This window comes from Dendrobates tinctorius, unplaced genomic scaffold (assembly GCF_039654945.1).
Source record: "Dendrobates tinctorius isolate UK_male_01 unplaced genomic scaffold, ASM3965494v1 ptg000063l, whole genome shotgun sequence".
In the NCBI taxonomy this organism is placed as follows: domain Eukaryota; kingdom Metazoa; phylum Chordata; class Amphibia; order Anura; family Dendrobatidae; genus Dendrobates; species Dendrobates tinctorius.
The window spans coordinates 20,701,077-20,712,698 of NW_027361731.1; the positions used below are offsets into that span (position 1 = coordinate 20,701,077).

Consider the following 11,622-nt stretch of genomic DNA (forward strand, 5'->3'; position numbering starts at 1 on the left):
TACTTCACAGCATAAAATGTCCAATTCATATAAGTGCATAGCATTAATATCCAGTTCACACAAGTGCATAACATTAATGTCCACTTCACAGCACTACATAGTACCCAGTATCCTCCAGATCGCAGTCAGGAACTATATCCTCCAGTTTGCAGCCGTTAAACACGCTAGTCAATCTCCTTCGGGCACAGGAAAGTCTACCTCCGATTCACCGCCTGGTCCAAGACAGTCCACCTCCAAGACCATTTGCCGTGGATGACTGCACCGCTTTGTATGCTGTGAGTGCCAGGCTATTCAGCTGCCTTAGCCATTTGGCTCCCCTGGCTTGTGTTGCCTCACACAGGTGGAGCTCTGCAACGCCGACTGTTCTGCACACTAGCAAGCACCAACTGACTCTGGCCCTGATACACCCAAACCCTTTACTGCAGGTATTTTAACTGGGATCCATGGCCTTCAGCCACATGGAAAACCTGGGCCTGGAATGAAACAGACTGCATGACTACCATCCTGCAGTCTGTTTCAAAATACAAGAACTCCAGAGCAAGTTTTCCCAACTCTGCCCTGGACACTAGCATGCCCAAGACTAACACTTATTTTTAATCTTCATTGAAATCACAGCTATGCCTGTGACTGCATTGCACTCTCATGGCCTCCATATGCCTCTGTGCGCATCCTAGGGTTAGTACACAGTGACCCCTACCTCTGACATCGGTCACTGCCTCACCAATGTAATCACAACTACGTATGTGACTGTAATGCACCCCCATGACCTCCATACGCCTCTGTGTGCATCCTGGGGAGAACACACAGCGACCCCTACCTGTGACACCGGTCACTGCCTCGTATATACCCCTCTCTGTTCAAACCTGTGGGGTTGAACACTTGTCATCCAACATGGGCGGGTGACAGGGCATCCGCATGACCGTTACATCCCCGACCGAGATGATACTGAGAAACCAAAGTAGGGACCGAACAATTGGTTGACACTCATTCCTCCTCTTTGCATTTCTCCTCCATACTTCTTAACAGGACCACCCACTGCCCCATCCGCTGTTGCAGTGATTTTCAACCTTTTTTGAGCCGCGGCACACTTTTTATACGTAAAAAATCCCGGGGCACACCACCAACCAAAATGGCACAAAATGACACTAAAACAGTACATATTATACATATAGTTAATAATATAGATTCTAAATGTATTTTTACTCACTCAGTGTGAAACCTGGGCCTGTTTCGATAAACACAAAAGGGATATCCTGGCAGGAATGGTGGAAAGACACACACGAAGCTCTTCCTCAACAGTTCTCAGTCTCTCCCTGTTTTTAGTTTTTATCGCAGTCAAGCTTGAGAAGCCCAGTTCACATAGATATGTGGTCGAAAATGGGAGCAATGTCAAAATAGCTTTGTTGGCCAGAATGGGGAACTCCTTGGCAACAGATAACCAAAAACTGTGCAAAGGAAGATCAGCAAACTTTAGCTTTAAACCGCGGTCTTGCTTCAGTTCAATGAGTTCCTCTTGCTCCTTTAAAGTCATGTCCTTTCCAGCAACGGATAATGAGCTGTATGGGTCCCTAACCCAGTCAAGGCATTCTGTGAAGGTTGAAGAGAAATAAAACGATAACTTCTCCTCAAGAGTTTTCAAATGTCTGCCAATCACCTCGCACATTGCAGCAGTGTTGTCATCATGCAGTTTCTCGGTGAGTGGGAACATCTGAAGGTTGCCACCCTGCACATGTTGCTGCCAGAGCTGCACCTTTAAACGGAATCCGTTCATTTTATCAGCGCTTGTAAGCAGGTTTTCATTTCGGCCTTGCATCCGTGTGTTTAGTTCATTCAGATATTGAAATATATCAGCCAGGTATGCCAGCTTTGCACACCACTCATCACTTGCAAGCAGCTTTGAATAATCGGACCTCTCGTTTGTCAGAAATATTTTAAGTTCCTCTCGCAACTCATACACACGGGCCAGCACTTTGCCGCGTGACAGCCACCTGACCTCCGTGTGGAGCAATAAGATTTTATGTTCCGCTCCCATTTCTGTACACAAAGACGCAAATAAGCGACATCTCAAAGGTCGCGTCTTCACAAAGTTCACTATGCGCACAACATCATCCAACACAGGAGCTAGATCTGCTGGTAAGGTCTTTGCAACGAGGGCCTCACGGTGCAAGAAACAGTGGGTAACAAGAACATCTGGGTTTCTTTCTTTAACCCTACTTACAAAGCCTTTGATGCGCCCGACCATGGCTGCGGCTCCATCAGTGCAGACACCTGTGCAGTTTTCCCATGTAAGCCCACTTTTATCAAGATATTCCGATGTGACCTGAAATATTACCTCTCCTGTTGATTTTTCTGGCAGTGCCTTGCAAAATAGGAAGTTTTCTCTAATGGCTTCTCCATCCACAAAACGCACATTGGCCAACAGCTGACAATGTCCACTGATATCCGTCGACTCATCAAGTTGCAAGGCAAATTTCTTACTGATGCGCACCTTTTCCAAAACAACAGTTTCAATGTCCGCAGACATGTCATCAATCCGTCTGGCAATTGTGTTATCAGAGAGAAGCACTTTAGCTATCTCTTTGGCTGCGTCAGGGCCAAGCATCTCATTTACAATAGCTTTACAAGCTGGCAGTATTAATGTTTCTGCCACAGTGTGGGACTTTTTTGATTTAGCTATGAGTTCAGCAACAAGGTAGCTAGCTTTGAGGGCTCTCTCATTTACCTTTGTGCTTTTTCTCAAAAAAGTTGCCCCTTTCTCATTGTTTGTACGTAAGCGTACAAAATACTCCATCGGCTTGTTTTGAACGGAAGGGTGTTTCGTTTGGAGATGGCGTTTAAGCTTGCTTGGCACCATGGCGCTATTCATGGTAAGCTTCTCACCACACACCAAGCACAGTGGTGTTGGTGCTGTCGCATCCCCAGCGGAAGTAAATCCAAATGAAAGATAGCTTTCACTGTATTGCCTTGAGCTCACTGTCTTGTCTTTTTTCTTTTGTCGACCTCTCATACTAGGGCCTTCATCTGGGTTAGAATTGTGTCCAGGGTCCTGTTCGGCATTTGCCTTTTCCATTCTCAAATACTTCTCCATCACTGCTGAGATAGTGTGCGCAGCCACACACTAAAATAGAAGAGTATTACATTATCTGCCACACTTAAACTTTAAGTCTTAAAGGACCTCTGCCAGGCATATTTCACTCTTGAGGGCTTAAAAAGCAGCTCTTGTGGTGATAAGAAGCCGATTTAAAACCCCCAAGAGTGAACTTCGTGAGAGCTGTATGTGTGTAATAATGACTTATATTACTACGGTCTGCATTTCCTGCTTGAATTGACACTAGTGACGTAGCACTCAGCTTTCTCTATAAGTAGAATAGAGCCGGCTGCAAAGTGCTATGAGCTACGCCACTAGAGTCAATTCAAGCAGGACATGACTGCTGAAGACCGGCAAAATATCATTTATTATTCCACACATACAGCTCTCACGGAGTTCACTCTTGGGGGTTTTAAATCAGCTTCTTATCACCACAAGAGCTGCTTTTTAAGCCCTCAAGAGTGAAATATGCCTGGCAGAGGTCCTTTCAATAAATTATTTATTTTAAAAAAGTTAAATAAAAAAGGATAACCCCCTCATATATACAATCCCATGTAACCTCATACATACAGTCCCATGTATTCCCATATATATATACAGTCCCATGTAAAGTCATACATACAGTCCCACGTATATGAGCCACATAATTATCAGCATATACCATATATAGTATATGAGCTGGCGCTTGTACTCCAGCCTCATGACCATAGTATTTCTCATTGTACCCCTTTATATTGCAGTATATGAGCCACATAATTATCCCTTTCTTTTAGTAATATGCCCCATCATTATCCCCTTCTTTTAGTAATATGCCCCATCATTATCACCTTCTTGTAGTAATATGCCCCATCATAATCCCCTTCATGTAGAAATTGCCCATTCCACTACCTCCATCATTTCCTTCTCCCCACCACCCCATTATTGCCCTTTTGACAACCCCATCATTGCCCTCTCCCCACCACCGCCTTCTTATCACCCCCATCACCGCCTTCTCCATTGCCCTCTCCCCATCACCGCCTTCTCCATGACTCCCATCATTGCTTCTCATCACATCCATCAACTCACCTACACACACACACACATACACACACCTTTCACCTAGACACACACACACACACACACACCCCTCACCTCTCCTCACCGGCAGCTTCCTCTCACTGGCACAGCAGCCGTGGGGCTGAATGATGATGTCATCCAGCCGCTGACTGCTGTGTCAGGGAGGAAGGGACACAGGAACACGGGACTGCTGCCTCTCCGACCCGCCGCCCTGCTTGCCTCCACATGGCTAATTTGCATCGCATGTAAATTAGCCATGCGGACACGCGGCACACCCGACCATGTGTCGCGGCACACTAGTGTGCCGCGGAACACTGGTTGAAAACCACTGCTCTGTTGCAGTTGACATGCCCACTTTCCTGATTAACCTTAGATTTGGGCTAGTTTTGGGGGGTCTCAACTTTATTTCCCAAAGTTCTTTTTATTCCTGCATCTCTGCATGGAACCCTGGAACTGAGCTGTCCCAAACTTACCAGGGGACATTTCCAGCTCGGGGGTTCAATGGGGTCTCCACGACCTCTCCTGCCACAACCTCTAGGGGGAACCTATCGGCGTAACACTCTGTCCCTAGATTGGTCACCCCTATGGCAGGTATCCCTGACTCGGGATGTTTGGGTTCTGAACCCGGAATATTTGCCAATTTACCATGGGAGGGTTAACCCTGGTCTCCCACAGGGACCAGAACAGTGGCAAGTCTCTTCCCAACACAGTCCCAAATTGAATGGTTTTTACCACTGCCACCACATGTTTAATGTCCCCACGTGGTGTGGAAAAGTTAACCTCTGTGGTTGGGTACTCCCGGATTTCCCCATGGATACCCATCACCTCCACTTTCCATCATTTGGGGTTGTCCCAGGCAACAAGGGACCCATGGACCAAAGTCACTATGCTCCCCGAGTCCAGGAGAGCATCCAATTGGCACCCATTGATGAATATTGGGCACAGCTGTGGTTCGCCACTATCAGTGCCCGTAGTGGCAGTACAGACTGGCTGGACATACATAGACACACAGCGAGTACACCCGCAGTCCATTGGTTTAGATGTCAGAGGGCAGTTGACAGTCACATGTTCAGGCCGTTGACACCACCAACACTTAAGAACTGCAGCATGACTAGACCTTGGAGGAGCTTTAGGGTATGTGCACATGCTGCGGATTACGCTGCAGATTTTTCTGCGCGGATTTGGCTAAATCCACAGGTCAAATGACCTGCATTTTACCTGCGGATTTAGTGCAGATTTTGTGCGGATTTCCTCTGCGTTTTCCTATAGTGGAGCAGGTGTAAAAACGTTGCAGATCCGCAAAAAGTATTGACATGCTGTGGATTTGAACCTGTGGAAAAATCCGCATGTGCACAGCGTTTTTGAAAATAGGTAGACTTGAATGGTACTGTAAACGCAGCAGAATCTGCTGCGGATCTGCAGGGCTAAATCCGCTGCGAATCCGCAGCGTGTGCACATACCCTTAGGGAAAATGTGAGTTTTGTCACCCTCACTTTGGGTTACCCCCTCATCATGGGCTTGGTCCTGGTTAGCCCCAACAGTGTTTTTTTGGACTTTTCCCATGCTCCAGCACAAAGTCTTGAGTGGCTGTATAGCGCTCAATCAATCCTACCAGCTGGTCCAGAGTGCTCAGGTTGCCTTGCCCCACCCAACGCTGCTGGGCAGCCGGCAGAGCCCTCACCAGTCATTCGACCACCACTCTCTCTACCATCTGGGCCGGGGTCAAAGTATCAGGCTGGAGCCATTTCTCCACCAAGTGCAATAAGTCAATCGCCTGAGACCTGATGGGACAAAACTCTGCAAAGGACCACTGGTACACCCTATGATTGCCCCTTACTTTTGGGGTCTCCTCTATACACCGCTGATGCTCCAGTTGCTGCCTCTGCAACCGCAGCACTTCTTGCTGCTGCCACTGTATCTGTAGCTCCTGTTGCTGCTGTTGGTCTCTTAGCTGCAGCGCCTCTTGCTGCTGCCGCTGGAACTGCATTGCCTGCTGCTGCTGAGTGAGGATTAGCCATTTCAAAAGCTCCTCCATTTTGTCCAGCAGGCTTGAGCTGTAGCAATGCCGACTTGCTCACGGATATGCAGCACACTTTGGGGTATGCGTCAGTTCACACTGTCCACATTCTCCAACATATCTAGTGCCAATGTAGGTAGGTGACCGGCTGGGGGGTGGTCCTCTTACCGCCACGAACAGACTGAGACGGAGACTGAAGTGCGTCCAACAGGTCCTCTTTATTGCCCGTCCTCTTGATGACCGCAGCAACATACAGCAGCAGCTAGACACTCTCCGCACACAGGCCCGGGTACCTTCGCTTCCTCCTTACTTCTGTATGACGGCCCTCGCGGCTCTTTCACTGCAGCTGCCCTAGGCCTACCGCTACAGCGCTTCACCTGCCAGAGTCCATCCATCTTGTGGTACCCCCAGGCTCTCTCAGTCTGCGGCTTCTCTTGTCAGGGCCACCCCCCCGACTGTCTCATGTCAGTCCCTACTGGAGCTTCACCACTGTACTTCTCTTCCTCAGGTCTACTCTTCTCCTCAGCTCCTCTCCCTGGACTGACTGACCCCTTCTAGAACTCTCTGATTTTTATCCCCCTCCTTGAGGATTCCTCGCAGAGTTCCTGTAACCCCGCCCCCATGACTGTGCGGTTTCGTAGTCATAAGCTGATGTTAAGTCTATTTCTCACAACTCTCTCTACTACCATCTTGTGGCCAAACTGTAGTATTGCACCCATCTCCACTATTTCAGCTGTCTCCCATCTATAAATGCAACAGTCCACCTAAAGCACACTATGCCTTTACCTTCCCACTGCAGACAGGTCCGTATGTCAGTCCACCTCCCCTACACCGCGGTAGCATGCTGTGCAGTGATGAGGCAGTGACCCAACAAAGCTCCAACACAAAAGTATCTTTAATGCATTACTTCACAGCATTACATGTCCAATTCACACAAGCACTACATAGTACCCAGCATCCTCCAGATCGTAGCCAGGAACCATACCCTCCAGTTTGCAGCCATTAAACACGCTAATCCACCTCCTTTGGGCACAGGACAGTCTACCTCTGGTTCACCGCCGGGCACAAGACAGTTTACCTCCGAGACCTGTTGCTTTGGACGACTGCATCGCTGAGTAGGCTGTGTGTGCCAGACAATTCAGCTACCTTGGCCATTTGGCTCCGTTGGCCTATACTGCCTCACACAGGTGGAGCTCTGCAAAGCCGACTGTTCTACACACTAACAAGCACCAACTGACTCTTGCCCTGATACACCTAAACCCTATACTGCAGGGATTTTACCTGGGATGTGTGGCCTTCAGCAACATGAAAAACCTGGGCCTGGAATGAAACAGACTGCATGACTACCATCCTGCTGTCTGTTTCAAATACAAAAACCCCAGAGCAGGTTTTCCCAACTCTGCCCTGGACACTCGCATGCCCAAGACTAACATTTATTTTTAGTCTGCATTGCAATCACAACTCCACCTGTGACTGCAATGCACTCTCATGGCCTCCATACGCCTCCTGGGGAGAATACACAACGACCCCTACCTGTGACACTGGTCACTGCCTCACAACACTCAACTGTAAAGTAGGTGGGCTGTCATCGCTGCAGGAATGCCAAACATGTGGATGTTAAATGTGGTTTAGACACACTGTGGTGATCAGAAAGGAGGGGATATTTGGATTTGGGGGCGCAGAATTTGCTGACGTTCTTTTGGTGGGCGAGGAGGCATAGGACTTTTCCAGAGCCTTTGTGCTACCAGTATCGTGGAAGCCACCTATATTTCCATTGACAGGTGATGGACCTGAGTGGGGACTTGCTTTTTTTTGTGGATTGATTTGAAGCTTTTGTAGGAAACATTTTCCATAACATTTGAGATGACATTTATCTGGAGCTCTACGCTGAGCGCTTACATCTAAAAAGCTGAGTGACAGGATTCAGGTGAGACCTCCAAGTTATTCATTATAATGCGGCAGCAGAGTTACTCTGGACTCCGTCTGGCGATGTCCTTTTCAGAGGTGCACAAAACTGTGGTTGACTGGACTATTATGCACCCCTAAAAAGATAGACATCGCAAGATCATAGGAAGCCACAAGTGACTCCATCTGCCTCATTGCAGTGGGTACAGAAAGTATTCAGACCCCTTTAAATTTTTCACTCTGTTTCATTGCAGCCATTTGGTAAATTCAAAAAAGTTCATTTTTTTTCTCATTAATGTGCACTCTGCACCACATCTTAACTGAAAAAAAAGTTGCAAATTATAAAAGAAAAACTGAAATATCACATGGTCATAAGTATTCAGACCCTTTGCTCAGACACTCATTTAATTCACATGCTGTCCGTTCCCTTGTGATCCTCCTTGAGATGGTTCTATTCCTTCATTGGTGTCCAGCTGTGTTTACTTAAACTGATAGGACTTGATTTGTAAAGGCACACACCTGTCTATATAAGACCTCACAGCTCACAGTGCATGTCAGACCAAATGAGAATCATGAGGTCAAAGGAACTGGCCAAGGAGCCCAGAGATAGATTGGTGCAAGGCACAGATCTGGCCAAGGTTACAAAAAATGTCTGCAGTACTCAAGGTTCCTAAGAGCACAGTGGCCTCCATAATGCTTAAATGGAAGGAGTTTAGGACCACCAGAAGTCTTCCTAGACCTGGCCGTCCAGCAAAACAGAGAAATCGTGGGAGACGAGCCTTGGTGAGAGAGGTAAAGAACTTCAAGATGACGGTGGCTAAGCTCCACAGATGCAGTAGGGAGATGGGAGAAAGTTCCACAAAGTCAACCATCACTGCAGACCTTCACCAGTCGGGCCTTTATGGCAGAGTGGCCCGACGGAAGCCTATCCTCAGTGAAAGACATATGAAAACCCGCATAGAGTTTGCTAAAAAAAAATCCACACGTGAAGGACTCCCAGGCTATGAAAACTAAGATTCTCTGGTCTGATGAGACGAAGATAGAACATTTTGGTGATAATTCTAAGCGGTATGTGTGGAGAAAACCAGGCACTGCTCATCACCTACTCAATACAATCCCAACAATGAAACATGGTGGTAGCAGCATCATGCTATGGGCGTGTTTTTCAGTTGCAGGGACAGGATTACTGGTTGCAATTGAAGGAAACATGAATGCGGCCAAGTACAGAGATATTCTGGATGGAAACCTCTTCCAGAGTGCTTTGGATCTCAGACTTGGCCGAAGGTTCACCTTCCAACAAGACAATGACCCTAAGCACACAGCTATAATAACAAAGGAGAGGCTTCAGAACAACTCTGTGACCATTCTTGACTGGCCCAGCCACAGCCCTGACCTAAACCTAATTGAGCATCTCTGGAGAGGCCTTAAAATGGCTGTCAACCACCGTTCATCCTCCAACCTGACGGAACTGGAGAGGATCTGCAAGGAAGAATAGCAGAGGATCCCCAAATCCAGGTATGAAAAACTTGCTGCATCATTCCCAAGAAGACTCATGGCTGTACTAGCTCAAAAGGGTGCTTCTACTCAATACTGAGCAAGGGTTTGAATACTTATGACCATGTGATTTCAGTTTTTCTTTTTTAATAAATTTGCTAAAATTTCTACATTTCTGGTTTTTTAAAGTCAAGATGGGGAGCACAGTGTACATTACTGAAAAAAAAAAATAAACCTTTTTGAATTTACCAAAATATTGTAAAATTAGTCTCACACTTCCACTGACTCACAGGGACAAGAGCAGCTGTGACTTCAGAGCATCCAGGGCCGACTGCCCCACCTGTGGAATGCACAGGAGGACGTAGCAACAAGCTTAGGAAGCTGACAGTCCATTGAAACACAAGGCCAGGTGACCGGAGGGTCAGATCCTAGCTTCTCTGAACATCTCAGTGGAGCCAGGTAACAGGTGGGTGCCAAACCTGGATTTCCCAAACTTATACATGGGGCTCTGGTGATCAGTGGGTCCAAATACTGGCTACCCCAAACTTATCAATGGCACAGTGATGGTCAATCAAACAGATCGTTATTCTTTCAGCTGGGGCCATGGTCCCCTAAAACTGGCATCCTGTAAAATGTCAAATCTGTTTCCCTCATGATGGAGCCATGATCTTGCAGCTATCCTGTAGAGTGTTCCTGGCTGTGGTTTTGTAAAGAGTCTCTGGTTTTTTAGATCTCTTCGCTGTCTGGATGTATATTGTTAGAGGCATAGTCCACTTTTATAGCTCACAACTGTTGTCACTCAAGCCAGCATCCAGAGGTCAAGAGGAAGATGTGATGAGGTTACCTCACATTGTTGACTACTTAATTTGCATAGTTTTTAATCCTCTTTTGCAAGTCAACAAGCCACAGGACCCACACAATGGTCATTCAACAGATTACGTAAAAATCCAGTGTTCAATTACCCTATATCATTGTATTCTAAAGATAGACAATAAGTTGTAGGAACTGATATAAGAGGCAAACATTAGCTATTCAAAATAAAAATCAACGTTTTAAGACTAATATGACAACAGTGTATGGTTCTTAACCAACTGAAGAACAAACGCATACATTCAAAACTCAACATATAGATAACAGTCTATTCCCCCTGGCATACTGTTCACCCAGTCCCAGTTCTGGCACTGCACCAGGTTTTGACGCTGCCCCCAGTTCTGGTCCCTCACCTGCTCCTGACGCTGCCCCTGTACCTTGGCGAGGTCTGTCAGGATCCTCGTTTTGTCTGTCCCTCGGCGTCCTGCTGTTGCTTCTCTCTCCCCCATTTCCTGGCACGCTGCCAGTAGGCCTCCAGGGAATGCTTAGGACGTGCGCTTGCTTCTCTCTGGGGACAGCGTGCATTATTTGAAAATATCAATTAACCAATGGCAGCGCACTGATTACTATTTCTGGCCACTCCGCCATAGGGGGAGTGCCGGAGCAACGTGTATCTACTCTTGCTAAGTCCGATTGTTTCTTTCTGCCTGCGCCGTTATAGCATTCCGTTTGGCACTCTGCTTATACTGTTTGTTTCCGCAGAATATCAGTGACCTGTTATTCGGCTATCCTAGACAACATCTGCGATTAAAAATACAAATATCGAAGGTGGAATATATTTAGTTATCCCACCACTGCCACCAATTGGTCATGAACCGCAGAGATTTATGTATATCCCACTTACCAGTTCCGGTTTGGAACTTGCAGCTCTCCGGCGCCCCCCTTACCCCTCAGGTCAGTCAGGGAACTGCACCTAGGATAATTAGCTGCCAGACGGGCTGCCTGGATGTGTGCTGGCTATTAGGCACGCTGTAGCGAGGGAATTATAACTACTCCTAGCCGCAGCCAGGCAACACGTTTCTAAAACCCGCTCCGTCACTGCCAGCTTTGCCCAACAAGCCCAGAACACACTTCGCTGCCACCAGCTGAGATTTCTTAATTAATAACAGGTATGGAGCTAACTCAACTTAGTAGTGCAATTCACTTCAGAGGATGTGACAGTACGTTATAGAGCAAGGAGAAACAAAGCTAG

General features: G+C 47.1%; 1 protein-coding gene across 1 annotated transcript; it reads right to left on the reverse strand.

Annotated features, from left to right (window-relative positions):
* Nucleotides 1-1,207: 1,207 nt before the first annotated feature.
* Nucleotides 1,208-6,179, reverse strand: LOC141093971 (SCAN domain-containing protein 3-like). The gene is made up of 2 exons (XM_073579643.1): nt 5,982-6,179; nt 1,208-3,118 (listed from the first exon to the last, which is right to left on the reverse strand). Exons 1-2 carry the CDS (start codon nt 6,177-6,179, stop codon nt 1,208-1,210), a joined length of 2,109 nt encoding a protein of 702 aa, XP_073435744.1.
* Nucleotides 6,180-11,622: the final 5,443 nt, after the last annotated feature.